The sequence below is a fragment of the Anticarsia gemmatalis genome, chromosome 4 (genome assembly GCF_050436995.1).
Source record: "Anticarsia gemmatalis isolate Benzon Research Colony breed Stoneville strain chromosome 4, ilAntGemm2 primary, whole genome shotgun sequence".
In the NCBI taxonomy this organism is placed as follows: domain Eukaryota; kingdom Metazoa; phylum Arthropoda; class Insecta; order Lepidoptera; family Erebidae; genus Anticarsia; species Anticarsia gemmatalis.
In genome coordinates, this window is record NC_134748.1 from 576,421 (window position 1) to 598,954 (window position 22,534).

The 22,534-nt window shown below is 43.0% G+C and overlaps 2 protein-coding genes across 2 annotated transcripts; one reads left to right on the forward strand and one right to left on the reverse strand.

The window, feature by feature from the left end:
* Positions 1-138: 138 nt before the first annotated feature.
* On the forward strand, positions 139-1,201 carry LOC142987891 (selenoprotein M-like). The gene is made up of 2 exons (XM_076136841.1): positions 139-351; positions 439-1,201. The coding sequence occupies exons 1-2, from the start codon at positions 265-267 to the stop codon at positions 679-681; spliced, it is 330 nt and encodes a 109-aa protein (XP_075992956.1). The 5' UTR covers positions 139-264; the 3' UTR covers positions 682-1,201.
* l(3)80Fj (lethal (3) 80Fj) lies at positions 1,199-22,328 on the reverse strand. The gene is made up of 39 exons (XM_076136839.1): positions 22,199-22,328; positions 22,021-22,123; positions 20,775-20,970; positions 20,147-20,330; positions 19,575-19,739; positions 19,011-19,263; positions 18,510-18,688; positions 18,012-18,209; positions 17,622-17,783; positions 17,260-17,419; positions 16,633-16,965; positions 16,126-16,319; positions 15,306-15,484; positions 14,680-14,809; positions 14,482-14,562; positions 13,975-14,198; positions 13,565-13,746; positions 13,035-13,190; positions 12,551-12,681; positions 12,057-12,193; positions 11,551-11,773; positions 10,958-11,191; positions 10,417-10,611; positions 9,909-10,037; positions 9,409-9,532; positions 8,788-9,024; positions 6,923-7,102; positions 6,416-6,705; positions 5,935-6,130; positions 5,332-5,846; positions 5,103-5,240; positions 4,862-5,014; positions 4,557-4,745; positions 4,215-4,471; positions 3,820-4,141; positions 3,451-3,681; positions 2,660-3,346; positions 2,354-2,578; positions 1,199-1,578 (listed from the first exon to the last, which is right to left on the reverse strand). Exons 1-39 carry the CDS (start codon positions 22,211-22,213, stop codon positions 1,456-1,458), a joined length of 8,010 nt encoding a protein of 2,669 aa, XP_075992954.1. The 5' UTR covers positions 22,214-22,328; the 3' UTR covers positions 1,199-1,455.
* Positions 22,329-22,534: the final 206 nt, after the last annotated feature.

Consider the following 22,534-nt stretch of genomic DNA (forward strand, 5'->3'; position numbering starts at 1 on the left):
ACAATTCATCTATTTGAAGTTTAATTTCTCATATTACAAATATGATCATACATATAAGAATTCCTGAATTTCCCTCGATCAGGAATTTCAATACTGCCATAAATTTCTGGACTGATGGTAGAACGTCAAATCCAATTACACCAATTGTCAAGCTGTGCGTCAGCGTCACGAATTTCGTCGTAAAATTGTACGCCTGATAGCGACTGAAGCGATTCAGGTTACTTTGCATTTAATTTTGTCGAGTGGAAGTTCACCGCCCCCGCAATGAAGTGTATTTTGTTAGCTGTTTGCGTTATCCTGGCCACATCAGCGGCATATGATCACACCGACGTCGTTTCAGCAAGAATAGAGGTTAGTGAATCGGCATTTCTCTATTTATTATCAAAGTTATTTAACTATGATAAATTGTTATTAAAATTAAAGTTATATTTGTTTTAGAGTTGTAGAGGATGTTCTCTAAACCGTCTACCAGAAGTAAAGAGGTTCGTTATGGATGACGCCCCTTTCTATGAACGTCTGGAGGTGAAGTTTATCAGTGGCGCGCCTCCGGAGCTGGTGCTGCTCGGCGAGGGCGACCGCGAGCTCGAGCGTCTGCCGCTGTCGCAGCTCACACGTCAAGAGTGCAATGACCTCATGCAGAGCAGAGGCTTCTCAAAGAAAAAGGAAAATAAGGAGCTATAATTCCACCACACTTATTTAGTCTCATCCAATAGTTTTATGTTTAAATAGACAGTTTATGTAACATTCCCATTATTGATACGTAAGTTTTAATAGCCAGCATTTGTAATGTATATGTAATTACTGTAGATATTAATGTTGATATACGTAATTGTGCCACAAGTAAATGTTAGATAGTAGCCCAATCATTATGAAACCTTGACAGTGTCACATTATGGAGATGAGTGAGTCAAACAATTGTGTATAAAGTTGACTGTTTATTTCAGACATACATTCACATTCATGTAAATACTATTGATATTGCCACATGTTTAGTGATACAAACTTGTTCTCATTGTAGATATGGAATGCTCAACTGTAGTGTAAGTACCTATCATGTTCTGATTTATCAATATTGACATAGACTCCTCTCCCTCCAACTCACTCCTTGATTATGTTAATAGCTAGAGTACTGTTTGTAATAAATTATTAAATCATTTTATGCCATTTTCAAAATATAATAAATGATCAAAAACAGACAATATATTCTTTCCCTTTATTTAATTCATTTTATTCATATCAGTACAGAAAAACTAGTGATATCAAATAGTGTAGAATTGCAAATTCCTGCGCCGATACCGCAAGAGTAACGGCACACTTATACTAGACCTTAAACGTCATATTATAATTAATAGTAACAGTCGAAGGTGTATCAGTATATAAAATCGCGCATAACGTCGGATATTTACAAGGAGTAACAAAACAAAGTGGATGCTGCTAATGACGTGGTGGTGATGTTCAGGTGAGCAGCGTGCAGTCGAGGTCCTCGTCGCGGCCGTCGCTGTGGGCGCGGCGCAGCACCCGCGCCACCACGTCGCTCAGTGCCTCGCGCGCGCCCTCGTCCAGCAGCGACATGCATTGCTGCACAAACAAACACATCACGTCAAACAGCTACTTTATCATGATATATGCTGTTATGTGCAATAGATTCTCGACACATTGACTTGATTATTTTTATTATTCTTTGTTTTTAATTTAATACAAAACTAACATCAACATTGTAGCATTGATAACAGACTATTCAGCAGATCATTAGCAGTCAATATGCCTTGGTTTCAGATTACAAATACATAGTTTATTCAACAATAGTGACAATAACTTTTTGTCTATTTACTGGGACCTATATTCTATTAAACAATTTCATGCTTACTTATTTATGAAATGCAAACATAATTCCGTATTTCTTTAGTACTGATGATAATCTTATCAATATACTAAGAAGAGCTATTAATTTTAGCTTATCTATTCAGATCACACAAACAAAGATCTTGCACTCTGATATGACAAAGATATGGGGTTTTATTTCGTGGAAATTTATGTCTAACTGATTGGTAACATTAAACAATGAACATTTTTATAATTTGAAATCTAACTAATCTATTGTCAATGAATTAGTGTAATATGCTATAGCTAAAATACACTTACATACCTATTTATATGATAGTACATTTAGTAATAAAGCAAGTTTATTATACTTGGAATAGAATATAACGAGGGGAAAGAGTTTTTTCAATACATCTATTTATCATTAACTGTGTATTGCCATACACAGTTAATGATAATAAAGTCCATGGAACTGTATACAGCTAATTTTGGTACGCGAGGCTGGAGTTAGAGTGGTGTGCGCGTGACTCACCAGATGGAACTGTTCGTCGTGCGGCAGGCGCAGCACGGCCCGCAGCGCGATCTCTGCGTTGGCGCGCACGTAGGTGTTCTTCTCCTTGGTTCCGTTGACGAGCGCCGGCAGCAGCGCGCGCAGCACGTCGGCGCCGCCGCCGCCGCCCAGCGCCGCGCCGCGCCCCAGCAGCGTGCTGGCGCGGGCCATCAGCTGCTTCACCTCGTTGCTGGAGTGGTTCATGCTCTGCGCACACCCACGTTTATCATTAGTTCGTGTTTACCAAATATATCATTGAATGAAGTATAAATAACTGTTTCCACTTACCCTGACGAATTGCGAGAGTATGATCTGCGGGACGGGTCGTTCGTTGTCCAGTAGATGCCTCATCAAGTAGCCGATACCTCTGATACCGTTACACGCGATCGGTATCTTGTCACTCGCCAGGTATCCTAGCAGGGTCTTCTCTACTTTGTCCTCGAAGCCTTCTTTATAGACGTCTTCCGGTGTTTCTTTCAAAGCGACGAAGAGTGCGCACGATCGCCCGTGTTGTAGGAACCATTCGTCGTTGGCACTATTGTTTGTGGTGGTGGTGTTGGCGCCGAGGATGTGGTGGACGAGGGCAGCATCGCGATGCGTGATGGGCAGACAGTGTAGCAGTGCACCTAGACACCCGCCCACGGCGCTACGCGGAGTCTCGTCTGGTTGAGCCAGGAGGTTAGGGCTGGTCAACGTGCCTAAGATCTGGATGGGCAGTTGCTCGGACATCTTGTCACCGCCGGCGGTGATAATGCCGCGCAGTGCTTGCAGCATAGTCTCCCTAATAGCGGGGTCTTCAATATTTCTTATGCCATTATGCAGTTCAACGAACAGCGGATCGGCACGCGTGTGGATGACAACAAGCTGTGCCAGCGCCAAGCCCGCCTTGATGCGCACGGGCCTGTTGGGGTCGTACAACGCTTTCAAGAATGTCGTCTGCAGCTGCGGCAGGAACTGCTTCAACATCGAACCCACCTGAGAAATCATAAGGTTTTGTTAGTGAGGTTGATTTACCGCAGTGTAGTAGGATTACTATCCCTTTGCATTGAATTCATCAGTTATACAAAAAAAAAACGTACCTTGGAGAGTAATGAGGCGAGTGTCTCCAGCACGGCCGCTTTGACACTAGAGTTGAACCTGTCTCCGAGGATACGGATGAGAGGCCCAGTGATGTGCACCACTGACGGTTGGATGGCGCTCGCCGATGTCAGCTTGATCACCTCGCCTAACATCAGCGCTGCGTTCTCTTTGTCTTCAGGCAAGCCGTTCAGTATGGACTCACGGAACAGTGGCAGGATAGGTGCTATACCCTGGAAAGAAATGGCTAGGTAAATACAGTAGAACAAAATAGAATACTAGAGATGGGACATTTACATTTCGCATTCTGGAAATATTAAACTAATAAGCTTTTACTTTAAAACAAAGTAACGTAGAAACACGTCGCCTACCTTGGGCAGACAGAAGCCGGGCAGCAGCTCGCCCTTGAGGTCGGCGGCGGCGTAGCGCACGGCCTGCCGGACGTCGCTGACGTGCGCGATCATGCGCTCGGGGTCCAGCGTCTTGGTGAGCGCCGCCAGCGCCTCCCACGCCATGAGCAGCACGTCGCGCTCGGCGCCCGCCAGCAGCAGCAGCAGGCCGCGGATGAGCTGCGCCACGTGCGGCGCCAGGTCGGCGCGCGAGTGCGACACGAACGCGCACAGCAGCGCCGCCGCCGCCCAGTGCCGCGCGCCCGACGTCGTGCGGCACGTCTCCAGCAGCGTGTCGATGATGCTGGCGGAGGGAACAGTTCAGTATGATGCACGAGTGACTCTGAGCAGACCGACAGTGCTCGGGCGACACTCACCAGCGCACGCCGGGCGGGTCGAGCACGGGCAGCAGCGCGTCGCGGCAGTGGTCCAACTCCTTGGCCTCGCTGGGCCCGCCGCGCGCGGCCGCCAGCGCCGCCAGCAGCGCGGGCAGCACGCGCGGCAGGTGGCGGGCCAGCGCGCCGCCCGCCGCCGCCGCCAGCGCCGACAGCGCGCGCGTGTCCACGCCGCCGCCGCCGCCCGTCAGCACCGGCACCAGGTACGGCAGCACCGCGCGGGACTTGATCGCCATTATCTGAACAAGAACGATCAATTGTAATCATCATCCTGCCGCACATAACCATTCAATCTATGAATCACATAAAACAAATGATACGAACCTGCTTGAGTCCATCGAGCGTGGCGTCGGCGACCTCCGGGTTGGGGTCGTTGAGTCCCTCGAGCATCTGCGGCAGGATGTCGTCGAGCGCCTTGTTGCCGATGGTGGCGTGCAGGCTGTCGAAGGTCCGCGCCGCGGCCACGCGCACCTCGGGCAGGGGGTCGCACAGCGCCGTGCGGACTGTCGGCACCTGGGGTCAGAAAAAATATGGTTACAAAATAGATACTTTTCTGCTACATAAATAACAACACGTCTATGCAGGTTTCCTTAGACAAAAGTAAGTTTCTAATATAAATGTCTACTGACCAGTCCATCAGCAAAGCTAAGTACAGCATCCCTAGATGTGGAGGCGAGGATCTCTCCCAGCCCGATACAGACACCTTGCCGCTGGTCTGCTCGCTCTGACCGTAAACCACGTTCCAAGATCGGCACAATCTCTGGTAGTACACGCTCGCCGAGCTACAACAAAAAGAAAGATGATAAATATATATGAAAATTTACAACTGCCTAGCAGAATGATTAACATTTTATGAAAGGTTTTTGTTACCTTTCTGACGAGGTCGCCAAGAGTCCTGGCAGCCACTTGTCTCTTGTCGTAGCTGGTGGAGGCGAGGCATCCCAGCAATAGACCAAACAGTGTTGGTAGGATCTCGCGGAGGGTCTTGGGAGTATTTGTTACTACCACCTACAAAACAAAACAAAAAACATATTGGTATAAGTGCTTTTTATGAAAATCGCCAGATCACTTGACTAATATAAAAAATACAGTGTGTTACCTTCCAAACGTGTAGCGCCGCCTGTCGCACCATGAGCGCAACATCGCTTCTGCCCATATACAGTCCAGCCAGTACTCTGTTCCTTCTCTCTGGCCCCAGTGCGTTGATGATCGCCTTATGCGAGTGCTCTGTACCGAAGTTGTCATCTTCAGAGGCGGTCTCCGTGCTCATCTTGCCCGACACCCCTGAGATGCGGTACAGCAAGTCACCCAGTAACTGCACCGAGCTGTACCTGATACGCCAGTTCTCGTCGAAGAGTCCCTTCTCTAGTTCTGGGAGGAGGAGAGTGATAGCCGACTCGGCGTAGAGGTTGACTATCCTCTGTCCCGCCTTGAGCGCGGTCTCTCGCACGTACTCGTTCTCGTCGGCGAGCGCCTTGAGGATGGGGTTGATGATCTGTCCGATGTAGGGCGTGAACTCGTCCGTGAACGCGCCCGGCATGTAGATGAACATCATGATGTAGCCGTCCTTCACGTGAGGCGCTATGTCTGTACGCTCTGCCGTTGCGATGATGTCTGTGGATTGAAGGAAGGATTAGCTATCCGTAGTTTATTCGAAGTTGAACCTGAATAATGTAAGGCTTAAGCCTCAAGTAAGACATACCCGGCATAATCTTGTGTAGTTTGTGCACGCCGAGTCCGGCGACGACTTCGGAGAGTCCCTGCGCGGCGCCGGAGCGGTCCACGGAGCTGGACTCAGACGTGAGAGTGTGCATCAGCCATGGGAGCAGCTCCTCGAAGCTACTCTCGCCCATACCCTTCACCATGGCGCCAAGGGCTCGAGCCGATACTGATCGCACCTGTTGTAGAAACATTATAAATAAAATTACCATGTATACGCACGCATAACGTATCTTGTTGTTTGTCGCTCGTGTGAAAATATACGTACATAAGTGTACGTTAACGCCACTTGACACGTATTAATGTTAAGTATACAGGGCGTGTATTTTGGTTACTCCATAAGTATGTAATTATTCAGGACTACTATATCAATAGAAATACTGAAAGTCGCAAGCAGAACAAAATTTAATAAACCTTACTTCCCTCGAAAAATCAATAAAAATATGTTCTACTCTATGACATACCTCAGGCACAGGATCCAACAGCGAGCTCTTCAATCCAGGTATAATATTAGGTAGATACGGCATCAGATCCTTCTGATCAGTCAACGAGTACATATTGCCGATGATCTGCGCCGCCATCTTCCTGGTCTCCGTGCTTCGGTCCAGGAAGGCTCGCTGAACGACCGGCATGATGAGAGCGAGGGACGGCGCGTCGATGAAGTGCACGAACTTGGTGTCTAGTAACGTTTGTAGACAGGCCGATGTCTTGTTTGATGGGTCTTGTAGCGCTTGGAGTAGCACTGGGACGATGGCTGTAGGATAAATTAAGTGTTAGTACTGTAAAGTGCAAGTAACGTGAACGTGCACGGTTGCGTATACTAGAGAATTAGGCAAAAAAAATATGTGTGATATTTTGGAACCTCAACTTTTTCCACTTAAATTACTAAGGCGCTTAGTAACACAAAAATATCTTTACGAATTTACAAGTTCGCCGGGTCAGTAAGGTTGCAAAATCTATTTCGTAGTTACCTTGGATCTCGGGGTTCCTGATGACGGAGCCGATGACGCCGAGCGCCTCGGCGCCCGCCTCCTGCACGCGCATGTGCGAGTCGCTCAGCACCTCGATGAGCTTGGGCACGATGGACGGCAGGCACGACGACAACTGCTTAGGAGCACAGTACGCCATCGCGCCTAGCAACTCGATAGAACCTGCCACACACGAAATAAATTACTTGCAGTGATTTCATGTGTTTTTTTGTCGTCTTTTTCAGTTTTTTACAATATTTTTTATCTTTATCTTATTAAAATCACTACTCCTGCATTAAGAATTGTTTAGGTGTCGCGGGAACTTTTACGAACATACCAGTGGCGAAGGGTCAATATTTATATAAGGCTAGCCGGAGCTATAAGTCATTGTCTAGGTATAGTAGCTACATATGGACATCGTAAGAATGCCGACGTAAAAATGGCGTATTACTGCATAATAACAATACTACAGTCTCTTATTTCTCTCTCTACAGTCTAATAATACATAGGTACTTACCATGCTACCTAATCATGCTTGTTTTGTATTTAGGTAGTTACTCTGACTTCAGTAGTAACACGTAGGTAACACAACAGCACATATTTTGATAACGTATTTCAAATGATTGATGATTGTCTCGAACTGGTTGTTTAATAACATATTATACTAGAATTCAATTTAGAATTAATTTATCAACAATAAAATACCAAAAACATTACTGAAAACGCAGAAAACTTTTATAGAAAGTTTAACCTAAAAATCTGACAAAATGAATATGTATTCCAATGGATACATGCAAAACAATTACTGTCTAATACACTGATACATTTACAAACATATTTACTAAGGAATAATGTTGTAATAAACACAAATATTCTAATTTCTTAAAGAGCGCGCGAAAGACGTAAACTGTAAACAAACATAACCTATTGTCAAACTGGTGAAGAATAAGAATGTTCGACTCATACTTATGCATGATGCTTAGCTTATATTTCGCCATCTCGCTCTTGCACGCGGCTCGCGCCGCGACAGAAACATGCGTAAGATCATGTGTCTGTCGCGGCGCGAGCGCTGTAGCGAGAGGCAACCCGCTCTTCCTCCGGCTTGCTTGCTACTATGCAGCGCGGTGCGAAGCGCGATCCAAAAGGTCGTAAGCGACATCGCCGCCATAGTTTTTATTGTACGCGATTCCGGATCAACGCCTCCGGCTTATTTCATTATTATTACTTCACGTTGCGTTTTTAGCGGAGCGTAATTTTTAAAGGGTAGGTGTTTTCGTACTATTTCGATTAGATTAATGATTCTAGTTAAAGATTACGTTTTAAATATTGGTGATTATTTATTAATTGTGTATTATTTGGCAATAGTAAACTATTAATTTAACACTAATATTAAGTCTGTCCAGAAAGGGAAGCCGGTAGGAATCGAGTTATATGGAGCCTTCGCCACTGGAACATACAAACAACGGACACAAAGGACAACTAGTCCCGAAACAACTATTTGTGGATCGCATTAACACTTGTTCCGTGTGGGAATCGAACCCACGACCAATGCGATGCAATTTTGGATTTGTTGGTACGGCCACTTATTCCAAGTTTGAAGATGATTGTCTTTGGTACGTCAACACTACAGAATATTTCAGTGCTTATAACGTCATACGACTACATTCTAGGAAACCGTTACAAATTCGTGACAAATAATCTTTTCTGCTCAAAAGACATAATTTTCCCAGAACAAATTAAATCGTTTACAGTTTAATGCATGAAAACTGACCGTAACAATTAGATATTTCGTTTTCTTCGTAATCAGCATACCAGCCTCAGGATATTATGATTTCCACAGGCGCCTGAGTAAGTGGTTATGTACATACCGGCCTTGGTCCGCCAGTTGTCGTCCTGCAGCGCCTGCAGCAGCGAGGGCAGCACCAGCTTGACGCCGTGCGCGCTGAGCTTGCTCATGATGAGCTTGGCCGTGTCGTCGGCCGCCGCGCGCACGTACTGCGAGCTGTCGCCGAAGCACAGCAGCAGGTGCGGTAGCACGTGCACGATGTACGGCTCGAACAGCCGGCCCAGCTTGTAGCACAGCATCTCGAAGCCGAACAACGCGCCTGTAGGAAACACACGTTATGTAATAGACTGGTTTACATTGTCCAAGTGACAAGCGCGCGGGCCAAGCGAATTTATACAGCTTTATATGGAAAGGTATTTAGAAAACGCGGCATGCCGTTTATGGTTAACCTGTAATAGTCAATTAGCGTCAAAAATCAAGTAATTTGGAGAAAAAGTGGCGGAATGGGTGGTCATTTAGACACCAAAGATGTAACGTCTCCAATATCTTAATTCCTCTTCTAAATATTATGTTTATTTTTTATTTCTCAGCGGCTTACGGCTATACGCACAAAGTTATTTAGCGCGAGCTTTACGTGGACGTCGTAAAATCAGTAAAAAAGAATGATCTAAAGTATTTAACAATTAAATAATAGATTACGTACCTTCACGATATTTGTAATTCTTCTTCTCCTGAATAGCTTCCGTCAACTTGCCCATAACGTCCAGTTGTTTGAGTGACAAAATGCCGAGACCTTTGATGATGCCGGCGATACCGTATGCGGCACCCTGCACAACGAGGAACAAACATTTTACTAATATTCAGCTGCCCCAAGCGGAAACAAGCAACGTGCACACAAATGTACTGTTGTTCTTGTAGATTTCTATGGGTCATGACGTTAAAGGGGTATGTTAAATTGTTCAACAATATAAATAAATTCATATTTTTTTAATCTTCTCGTGAGGAGAGGACAAATGCGTTGTCCCCTATCAGACATAGTAGCAGTAACAGGGTGTTGAAGTTGGCTAGTTAAGAACATAATTTCTGTTCAATTTTAATGTTTTTTATATTATCCTCTTTCAGCCTCTCGATCATCTTACAAATTTAAATGCAAATGACATAAAGTAGTTTGTGTATGTGATGATGATGATTGATGTATGTTACCTTCCTGTCTCCGTACTTCTCGGCGGTGAGCAGTTGTTTCATGAGCTTGTTCATGATGGCGGGGATCTCCTTCTCCAGCGCCGGCGAGCTCACCAGGTGAGGCAGGCAGTTGCTCACTGCTTCTTGTACCTATACATTCAACAACGTGGAACATGAGCAAAGAAGATTCAATCTTTATAAAACATTGCATGAAATTAGATTTAGGTACTAAATTGTTAAAACAATAAGGAAAAATATTATCGTATTTATTATTATGTATTTGTATATAAAACTTATAGAATCACGAGTAATCTCTTAAAACGTATATATACTCGTGCACGCTTAAACATGCACGTGTACGTTACTTTTTCTTCTAAAAAAGATCATTACCACCGTAGAAAAAATTGTGTAGGTAATCATGTCATACCAGGAATCACGTTTATCATTCACAAAAAGGACTATCGAATGAAGACACAAAAAATACAAAATAGATCTAGAAATGTTTGTGTAGTAGCGCAGTGGTACAAACCTGTTGGCTAGGCGTGGACAGCGCGGCCACCAGCCTGAGCGTGATGGGTTTAATGCGCGGGTCCTTGGGCTCCAGGTGGCGCGCCAGCGACCCCACCAGCAGCACCACGCACTGGCGCACCGCGTCGTACCCGCCTGACTTCGGCGCCTTGTCCAGGAAGTTCTCGAACACTGGCAGTTGACTGCTTAGCGTTTCCTGTTGAAATACAACGGTAAGTTTACATATTATTGATTAGAATTGATTGAAGATTTGATTCATCTTTTGGGAAAGCTAGCTAAGTATATAGAATTTGTTTATAGCAAAACCAAAGGTGTCGTTTTTTGATGACCTGAAACAAATACGGCACATAATGTCTTATTTTGAGTTCCGACGAAAGTAGGTGTCAATAATATGTTAAATAGGAGTATATTCAGCATTGCCTAGGTCAGTCTATTTAGTAGGCAACAACTTTCCTTTCAAATAAATTAAGACAAATATTTGATATATCACTATCATTCCTGAAATCTATTCACAAGTTTTAGTAAACAGCTCGATTCCTTACCTTGCCATGTAGGTCCACAATAGCCATGGCGGCGTTGAGCATCTGGTCGCGCACCTGGTCGTGGCGGTCGGCCAGCGCGCGCTCCACGAAGAAGCGCATGGCGGGCGGCACGGCGGCGGCGGGCAGGCGCGGCGCCAGCGCCACCAGCGCCAGCCCCACGCCGCGCCGCCCCGTCCACTCGTCCACCGCCTCCTCCACCACGTGCCCGAACTGGTCCAGCTTGGCCGGGATCATCTGACCACAAGTATTCATAGTGAGTAATGACTATCGAGATTTGTTTAAAAAATGAATATTGAATGAAATCTACAAAGTACATTTGGAAATCTATCATTAGAAAGTTTATAACCAGACTCAAAAACTATTCATTGTTTTAAATCTCTTATTAAGTCAGCTTTGTAGATAAAACAAAATTACTATACTACATAAGGAAGTTCCAGAAATTGACACAACACCTCGTCATGTGAAACTTGTAAGATAAATAACTCAGTTCACATTTAATTTCATCAACATCAATAACGTAAGTCTTATAATATAAGTAAGTTAATAACTCAATAAAGGGCTTATAGTCTCAAAGTAGCGACAGTGTTAATTACCGGCAACTTGTCGGAGTATATGTCCTGCAGGCGCTGCAGCACGTGGTCGGGCGCGGCGGGGTCGGCGCTGCGCTGCACCAGCTGCGCCAGCGCGGCGGCGGCGGCCCGCTGCAGCGGCTCGGCGGGGTGCTGCACCTCGCCCAGCATCAGCTCCACCAGCTCCGGCTCGCGGCTCCACTGCTGCGCCAGGGGCAGCTTCGACCATAGCTCTTCGGCTAGTTTCCTGTTACACAACACTTTTTGGTTAGTTTGATGTTACTGTTTACGTCAATAAGAGGCCTAAAAGGACTGAATATTGTAAGTCACATTATGGAGAATTTTAAGTTGTCGGCTATCGGTCAAAAGCACAATGATACCGATTTTTTATTGCATCCAAATATTGATGCACACAAAACCCAATTATTTGTACAAATGACACTTAAATATATGATACATATTATAGACAATGCAAACATTATTGAATAAATATAAAATGTGTGATTATAAACTTCATAATAATTACTAACTGGTTGTCTGCGGAGACGTCGAAGGTAGCTACGAGCAGTCTCTTGGTGAGAGACAGCGCGATGGAGGGGTCCTCCAGTAAGCTGGGCAGACACTCCACCACGCACTGTAGTGCACGGAGCGCGGCGTCGCGGACCACCTGTGTAAAGATAAACACATAAGTACTTTCTGTACAGCAAATGATGGGGAGAATCTCAAACTATCTTAAAATCTTTTTTTTCTTTCTGCAGGTTTCTGGAATTTAACTTTTACGTATGCTTTTAGATAAAGCGTAGGTTTTCAAATTACTACGTAAACCTCCTAATAATTAAAGATTTTAGTGTTCAAGCGACTGCCGCCATTCAAAAGCCAATGAGGTTCGTACACGATGGCCTTAGTTTTTGTCAGTCTTTTCCCATAACATGTTAATAATATAAAATACATTTCTTGGCGTGAAGCGTGTAAAGGACAATCTTGATCGAAGTAAATCAAAAGTATTTGTGTGACGTGCACGTACCTCGAGCGGGCTCTGCAGTCCGTCCATAAGGCAGGTGACGTCATCGAGCGACAGCATGGCGCGCGACGCGCAACGTGCAGTATCTAGCAGTGCTACTGTACACGCCGCTTGTACGCGACCTGATGTACTACCTGCGTATAGCACAAAACATAGCATAAAAATGGAGTCATCTCATTCACAGCGGTTATTTGAGATGTCGAAAATATTACGTGATTAGACGTGAAGAAGGATATAAAATATTTAACTCACTACTCTAGACAATTATATTAATATTGTCAATTCACACTGCTGATATATACCTCAAATATAATGCTTTTTTTTTTACACAAACTTGTTTTCTCAAAAAGTAAAAAGTTTCCAAAATCATAAATATTTAATACAGAAATTGCCCCACCACCATTGCACCACCCACATTTTTTTATATCAATGCAATAGGAACACGAGTCGATTGTTAACATCATTGACAACAGCTAAATGAACATACTAATAAGATCAATGAGCAGCCTGAACATGTGGTCGATGGGGAAGAGCGCTGGATGCATCATGTCGGAGTCGTCCCGCAGCGCCGCGTGTTCAGCGATCACGGCCAGACCGTTCAACATCATCGTCTCGTCCGCGCGACCCGCCGGGCCAGAGAGACCTTGACAAAAAAAATACAAAGGTTTAATTTAAAGCTGCGTCATATCGCACTTCCAGAAGAAGAAAAAAACCTTTACATACGTCAATTAAATAAAATTGATACAATGGAAATGAATGCGGTCATTTCTACCAGTGCGTGCATGTACACGTCTCGCGCGCGCACATGATTGCATGCATATGGTTTTATCATTTAGACGGTAATATTTTTGGTTATGTTGCAATAATTTTATGTAGTTTTAACACCGCAAAACTCGAGAATAATTCATATAAACGTATATTATTCTGGAAAGATTTCTTATAATTTTTGTTTAATTTAATCTTCACTTAACACACATACATGTCTATCAACAGTATTAAATAATAAAGAATACATACCTAACTTGAGCAGTGGGAACACATAGCAGAGTCCGGGCGCGGTGAGGTGCACGCTCCTGTGGTTGCTCTCGTCGTGCTTGGGTATGGTGGCCGCGTGGATACTGTTGATGGTGCGGATCGTAGCGCCCACCAGCTCCTCGTCCTCCCAGCTCGGCTCCAAGTCGCATTGAGGTTTGTGCAGTCTGGTGGGAACAAGGAAACGTTTAGGTTAAAGATATTGTAAAAAAATAGATTTAAAGTTCTGTATATTTTTTTAAAAGTATTTTGGCAAGTTAGTGCAGCGGTGTTAAAATCACTAGCTTTTTGGTGTTTTACAAAAGGTAAAATAAGTATTAATTACTGAAAATATTTGTAGAAAACCTGAGAGCTGTGTGAAATTGCAAGAAATACTATAAGAATGGTGTTGTTACCTCACAGTAAGGCGTGCCACGAGGTCGGCCAGCGCGGGGTGTCTGGGCAGCAGCGCGTGCCTGAGCCGGCAGTAGGCGGCGGCCAGCGGCGCGGCGGCCAGCGGGCAGCGCAGCGCGCCCAGCGCCGCCGGCACCACGCGGCGCGCGCCGCGGCACAGCGCCGCGCCCGACCCCGCGCTCACCGCGCACAGCAGCCCCACCGAAGCGCTCACGCGACGCTCCAACTGGACACACACACATGTTTACAACACCTGCATATAGCATTTAGCTAAGCACCTTCGCTATCAAAACTGCAGCATAAAATAAACGCGAAATATCAATGTCATACTACCATAATAACAGCAGTTTTACGTAATAAAAAATACAAAAGAATTGGCGGCAACGACAGCGAATTAACTCGATATAGTGAATCGATTGTAAGTCAATCAAAAGAAACCTTAACCTAAAGGTAAGGAACATGAAACTAATAATAAAATGAGTATGAATGAAACTAATAACAGTACTTACGGCACTTAGTCTCTGTCGAATTGCGCTTTCTTTTGCTAATTGCGCTTTGATTGCTTCTTTTTGTTTGGCACTCAACGGAACCTGTCATTCAAAACAATACACTATTAATACACACACAAGACACATTATTCAACAACCAAAAAATATATAAAAATAATAGCCTACAAAAATTAAATATAATATATATGAAGTACAAACCTGTTTGATCTTCCCTTCTCGACGTTTCTTCTCTTCAATCTCTCGTCTCAACTGCAGCTCCTCCAACTGTTCTTTGTAACTGTACGCCTTGCTCTCTCGCTTCATGTTCATTTCTTTACTGTCTTCATTACTAAACAAGGAGAATAAAAGTTATATCCACAGTTAAATAAAACTTACTTTATCGCTAACGATTTAAATCGTAAAGTTTTCCATGTTACATGTTTTATGATATACATAAATGCATGCATGTACGTATACGCGCACGTTAGCTGGTATTTTTTAAACTTTTACTGACAGTTGTTTTGGATACGTTGCACTTGTTTGCCATTTGTAGAACGCCCCGCAACGCAACAGCATTAATAGTGCAGAAGTTACTTTTAAAAGAAAATCATATACCATATTTCAAGGCTAATGGTAAACCTATAAACAGCTGATACTTCCTTAATATATTAGCTGGTATTCATTTCCCTGCTATCTAACCCCCGGTTTCTTACTACATTTAGCGGTAATTTATCTCTTCAATAGCGTTTTTTTTTATATGAGTTTAAACTCTATTCAATAGATAAACTACCCCTAAATGTACCTCAGAAACCGGGTGTAAATCTATTTAATTCGTAACTACGTACCCGGGCACGGAGGTCTTGTCGTACAGCTCTCCCTCCGGCGTGAGATACGTGAAGTACTCGTCTCTGGTAACTCGCAGCAGCTCGGCCGACAGCAGCGTGTCCAGCGCCGCCTGTATCGCGCTGCCCGCTATCACCTCTGCGTTCGTCGCCACTAATGTTGATACCACGTTTGATAGTGTCTGTTGACAACATGAAAAGTCGAGTGTAAATTTGTGTGTCCAAAAAAAGGTGCGCCTATTGCGCGCGAGTTGTTGCGCTTTAATTGCACGATTGCCGAGCATACCCTTATGCCTGAAATTAAAATGCGCATTGGAGACGCACCGATATTTGAATAGATATTCGTCAGTAATGGGATTGCGCAAGGTTTGTCAGTTTTGTCCTAACTACAACGAGATTAAGTGTCTTGCAACGATGCGTGTTGCAGCCGCACACTTCTCGCACAAAATCATGTCACATCCAAAACATTTTGACTAGGATCACAGAGTAAAGTATGTAGGAGCTAGGAGCAACGAAGAGCACAGTTGTATCCAGTCAGCTTAATTCCAATGCAACCTGTTATCTAATGTTTATTCATTCGCAAAGAGCCGGCTCTGCAGAAATGGGAACTAAGCAACCGCCTGGAGCACCACATAACAGGGATATCTAACTAGCTTCGACCATAATGCGCAACCTCTTATTATTATTCCCGGTTAGAAGAAAATCTTTCACAAGTTTATGACTACAAGCTAGGCATAATTTAAACCAGGAATAGACTGAACTTTTGTTTATTAAATAGATTAATAGGTTAAGTAAGAATTTTCAACAGTGAATCAATCCTCACCTCGTTCGGTACATATTCAGTGATGTACTTATTCTTCAAGGTGTTAGCGTACAGTGACACGAGTTTCTTGGGGTCGTGCTGCAGGTACGCGACCAGCTTCACCCAGGCGCGCTTGTTCACGCCCACTGCGAGTGGGTGGTGGCAGCACGGCAGCACGTCTATTGCTAGCTCTTGCGATTCTTTTTCTGGGTACCCTGTTCAGAAAAAAGTTGTATATATTTTGTTCCTACTTCAAAGAATGTTATCAAGAATAACTTTGTACTCTATTTTCTAACTACATTCTTAAGTTGAATATTATATAATAGAATAAATAGTTAAACACAATTTTGCAATCTTATGTTTCATTATTTCACACCCTGTAACCATCTTAAGATCAGGGTATATTTTTTAAAGTATATTAGGAACATGTTTATTACAATAGACTTACTATACATAAACATCACGAGTCTGGCTCTATATAAAAGGCCTAATTACTCATAACAGAAACATATTTTCAGTACAACTTACCTCTGAACGAACACAGCGCCTGAACACAATCCAGTATCATCTTCCCAGTCACTTCTCCCCCCTTCTCTTCAGGCGGCGTCTTCTCCTTCACACTGAACACCTTCCCTTCCTCCAGCACTTCATTCAACTTTGACGCTAAACTCCTAGCCAATAAGAACCTGTCTTCTTTGCCCACCAGAGACTTGACTTCTTCAATGGCGGTGGAACGGACGGCCTTGTTCGGTGATACCAACATTAGCACCATTGCCCTGTATACCGGCGAGTTTTGATCGCTGGCAACATTTGGGTAGTTTTCTAAAACTGTTCTGCATAGCAACACCACCTGTATTAGGACTGTAAAGGAGAAATATTGTAGTGTAACTGTTGTATCGAAATATATGTAATGCATAGTTAAAGTTACGTTAGAAGATTTTCATAGTAACTAATAGCCAAATTCTTGTAATTTGGCCAAAATTGGGGCAGATTTTTGCGTTCTGTGTTATTGATAACCGTGAAATGAGATGAAAAAAAAATTGGGTTACGAGAAATTTTATTTACAGGAAGCTCTACTATTTTTTTTAAACCAATTTAAAAAAAAAATGAACATTGTTTATACTTAATCAGTTAGTACATAAAGTTAGTAGTTACCTTCATCGCTAGCGGCGGAGAGTACTCTGTCATGCAAGAGCACGTGTTTGTCGGGGTGTGTGAGCGCGGTCCACACGGCCGCCTTGCCGGGCAGCTCCCGCGCCTCGTCCAGTAACGCCAGCGCCAGCATCGCGCAGATACCCTCGCTTACTACCAAGTGCTATAACAAAGATACCATAATAAAAACTAGCTACAAGATTGTTTTGTAAATGTGCTTCGGCCGCCAGATACGCTAGACAGCTTGCAAGACAGCTGTAATGTATAGAAAATTATATTGTAGTGCGTATACCATTGTGCACGTAAAAGAAGGCACGCACGCACTCAAAGTATAATACATGAAGGATAATCTTAATGTGTATTACCTGTAGTGGCTGTTGCGCGGCTTTCTCTACGGCTTTGAACAAGACAGGTCTCAGTGCGTCAGCGTGGTCGGCGCCGGCGCCGCGGCCGCGGACACACGACGCTACCATGCTCACGTATGCCGTGCGGACTGCTTGCGTTGTGCTCTTTGCGCCCAGGTTTTTCTATAACAAAACATAACAAAAGATGAAATAATGGCGAAGTAAAATATGCTTTCCTAAGAGTTAGTCTCTGAAATTGCAGAGCTAAAGGTTAAATTTCTTACGCATGCTGCAACTTTGCGTGCGCTCGTGCGACTCGCTGTCCAGCACGCGCGACACCTGCGCCGCCGCCTCCGAGAACAGCGCGCCCGACACCGACACCGACACCGCCAGCGAGCTAATGTCCCTTACCTTGAAGATGTCGAGTATGTTGTGTGGCAGGTGCGAGTCCAGCCCCAGCGTCCACTTGTGCAGCGCGTCGAGCGCCACACACAGCGTGCGCTCGTGCGACTCGCTGTCCAGCACGCGCGACACCTGCGCCGCCGCCTCCGAGAACAGAGCCGCGCGTTCTGCGCCCGATACTGCCAGCGAGCTCAGTGTGCCCACACCCTGCGGAGGGAGTAGTACAATTACTTATGACATGAGTGGCTCCAATACTGAATTGTATCTTCTACAGCGCATATAATAAAAGAAACATGTTGAAAATACCGTGTAAGCATTCCATGAACGCAATTTACCAAAATTATTAAAGGAATTGAACTATATCAATGACCACATTTTATCAAATAGACACCACCACAAACAGATATTTATACATTTAAAACCTGAACCTGAACTAACTGACACGATAAACATCGACCGACTGACCGGGTTCGCAATTTGTCTCAATATAAAAATGTATATACTAACATTGAGCACAGCGATCTTATCTTCACTAGACGTTAGTTTCCCTCCGGCACCGTTGTACTCAGCGAAGGCATGACTAAGTAACGCCTTGGCGGCTGCGCCTTGCGAACACCTCTCCGCCAGCCGTTTGAGCGCAACCCCAGCTTCCACTCGCACCCATTCGTCTTTCGAGTGCAGGTTCACTAAAAATACACAACAGTTATTATTAGTGAATCTTATTTACATAATGCTTTAACCTTTTCTCTATATAGTTAATGTCGAGTTAATTGTTTTGACTGAAAACAACTGTGTGTTTTTATACCAAAGCTCTCTTATGATTTTCTCCCCTTTTGTAGCAGTTAAATGCTCAGACCATACAAATAAGCAGCCCGAGCCAGCCATTCACATACAACTATACCAATCAATCATCAACCAAATTACAAAAAGTTGTTGCATTTCCAAACTCTCAAAATAAGCACAAATATTATTAAGTTACATAAATAAAAAACTACATTTCAAACTTACCAATTAGACTCTTGCCGATATCAACAGCTAATCCATCCAGATCTACATTGAGACTCGCGAACACCTCCCCGACGGCCTGCACGATGGTCTCGGGGCTCCTCAGCATGGCCTTAGCTAGAGCTGGTAGTAGCACGTCGCGGACGTCAGCGGCGGACAACTGCGCGAGCAGCTCGCGACAACCTTTGATGTAATTCGCGTTCGGACGGGACTTGACGCTGATGATGCTCTTTGTGAAGCTCTCCAGCATTTTTGTCTGTAGGAATATGGGCGTTATTAATATAATTTGGAGAACACAATCTAGCAGACAAGTATTTTAATATTGAAGTCATTATTAAAATCAATACTCCTACCTATCTATAATAATCAGTTGTTCTGTTGAGAACTGAATCTCTTGAACACAAGTGCCAAAAACTCTTACATTTCACTACTTACTATAAACCCCCTCCCCCTGTGATATTTCGTGATTTTATATAGACCCTCCCCACCCTTTTTGAAGATTACGTATTAATCACGGGACGGCCCTTAAAGCATAAGAAACCAATGAATAAATATGTATGATCCTACCTTATGCTGTTCAATAGCAGCTTCATCTCCAACTTGCTTGAGATGCCTGCATAACGTGGAGAACGCGACACACACGTGCGGCCCGGAGTCAGGGGGCGTGGCCACCAGCACGTCCAGCCATTTTGATGACTTCTCCTTGCCGATGGCCAGCCATGAGGCGTGTAACTGTGAAAGAAGAAAAATACATTAATGATTTTAAACTATTGCAAGTTGTACAAATAATACCTTAAACCTGTGTTAGATACTATGCCGTTGCAAAATTTTAAACAACATATTTATGTATATGTATGTTGTTTTCCTTATGGAAACAAGTCATAGTGCATTAAACAGTATGGCAGAATAACATGTGCCTAGTGCAAGCGCTGAATAACATTGTGTAAGCTCTGATTACCTATACTGTGTTTTGTCGACACAGTTGCTTATCTTAGTTAAAGTAAAATATGTTTTATTTCATAAACTTTTCACAAGTATTTAAAATCATCATAGTATTTTAAATCTACCACCATTTCCGAAAAGCTGTAGCTTGTGAGAAGAAACAGAAAGAAAGTCATGGCTTGCTCTTTTTATACTACCATTGCAAAAGCCTTGTCATTTTTCCTCTTGTCTCCATAAGCAGTGACAGCAGCTATTAGGTTGGCCTGCGCCAGCACCAGTGCGTTGTAGTCCACTCCATCCTCCTCAGTGTTCTGGAGGGTACCTTCAACCAGGACTGTTGACCATCGGAGTGCATATAGGCCACTCTGACATGTGCTTTTCCTGTGAAGTTAAGGAATAAACATATGGATTGGATTGATTTGCAGTCATGAGAAGACAATTATAGTTCACTGATTCACAAACAGTTATTCCTCAATCACTAACACTAAATTATATAAAAATAAATTACATGTATATTAATATTCTTCTACCAATATTTGATATGATAGAGATTTAAACTTTTACACAAATCCTTCCATAGAAGAGGTGTTTTTTGTATTTGGACTACTATGTTGTACAAATTAAATAGAATGTTATTTAAAGCTGTACCTTGCATTTTCATTAGTATTGTATTTTATAATTTGATATCACTTTATATACAAAGTCTATTGTATAGTCTATAGCTTTAAGTATGCAGTAAATATATACCAAGACAGTTGCAGCTTAGTGCATTTAAAGAAGCAAAGAGCCTTTTCAGATATATTAGTACACAAGTAATCTACTCACGATGCTGAAGTGTTCTTGAGCTGTTCTGATATCTCTAGGAGGACGGGTAGCAGGCCTTTGAGAGTCCATTCTCTGTGGCTGGTGGCTAGGTAGTGGACCAGACTCTTCACATAGTACTGTGATGTTGAGTCTCTGTAGCGGTGCAGGGTCAAGGACAGCAGCCTGCAGACATATCTGACTGCTGGCTCTGTGATGCCTGGGGAATAGTGCTTTTATTAATATTTATTTATATGGACTAGTATCTGGTATAGTTCCTGTTGTTCTTTACAAGGTGGTACCTAGTACTACAATATATTATGGTTTTAGATCATTTTATCTTGGCATATGAATTGTGCCTGTTGTTTGTATGCTTCTTTCACCTCATACATAACCTAGCTCAAACCAATGCTTTCTTCATTTGTTATTGTACCTACCTTATAAATATTTTATTGGAATTGAACAACTATTTTTTGATAACCAAATGTTCTGCATAATAAAGGCTGAGTAGTTTCAAACTTTTGTTCATCATTATAGTCTAAGTGTAGATAATCAGAATAGGAAAACATTTAATCCTAACTATCAGAGCATATAGTTAGTAACACTAATAACTGTAAATACATTAATAGCATATTAGCTTTTCATGTCCTTTAAAAGGTAATAATTTAAATTCTGTCTGGTATGAAGGCAGTTAAACATAGGAAACATTAATCTAACACAATGAAACCATTGTCTTTTATTCAGTAAATGTTTATTACAAACATAAACCATGATATTAGTCTTCACACTATGGAGCTAACATCAATACATAAATTTAAAGTATTGCACAATGATAAACAATAGTATTCAATACTTTATCTGTAGTGTGTACCAAATATTGAATGAAAATAAACACATTCCTGTAGCATATTCATATTTAAGTTATTTACTGACAATTTCAATCAAATTTAAAGTAAATCATCCTGTATTTCATAAAACACATTATTTGCCATCCCAGGCACATCCCTCACCCCACTTAATGGAAGTATTGATGAATTGATTTACTTGTATTTATATATAGATGCAATCTGTTGCATACGGCGACCTCTGATTGGCACATTCAACACTCAGTCAAGTGAGAGCGCAATACCTGAGCTATATCCAGGGCTCTATGGATCAATACAGCTGGACAACCAACCTATAAATACTTACTAACACTACACTATTTTACACCACTGTATTGCACTTTAGTCACAAATTATGAATAAACATAGCCTTATTTATCACTTACCCGGTGTAGATAGTACTTTTCGAATCTCATCTACAACCTCACGCCGTTCCTTCAAACTTGCGGTCTGGATTCTAAATGGTATATCTTTTAGTTTTTTCAAAACCTGTCAAAGAAACGACGGGTTATGAATGTGGTCACAGTTTAGCTATTGCAATTCAGCAATCAGTAGCGAAATTACCTCGGTATCTGCCATTTTCTGCCCACATTTGGCAAGAAATTTCGCTGCCTAAAACCACACACGTCTCGATAGGCAAATTGCAGATAAAAAAGAATCATGGCACCTATCAGCTGTCAAAATTTGACTTGCCACTTGCCAGTTTTGAAACCAGAGACATCACCGGTATTATCCGAAAAATAATAGGTACTCGAATTAAGCATTTGCTATAAATATTATAAAATCAATAAAATAAAAAACTGTCTAACTAAATAAAATTTCTACAGGACCCATACCTATAACCTGTTACTATTAACGGTGCGTGACACCCACGGGTAACACCCGTTGATTGACACTATT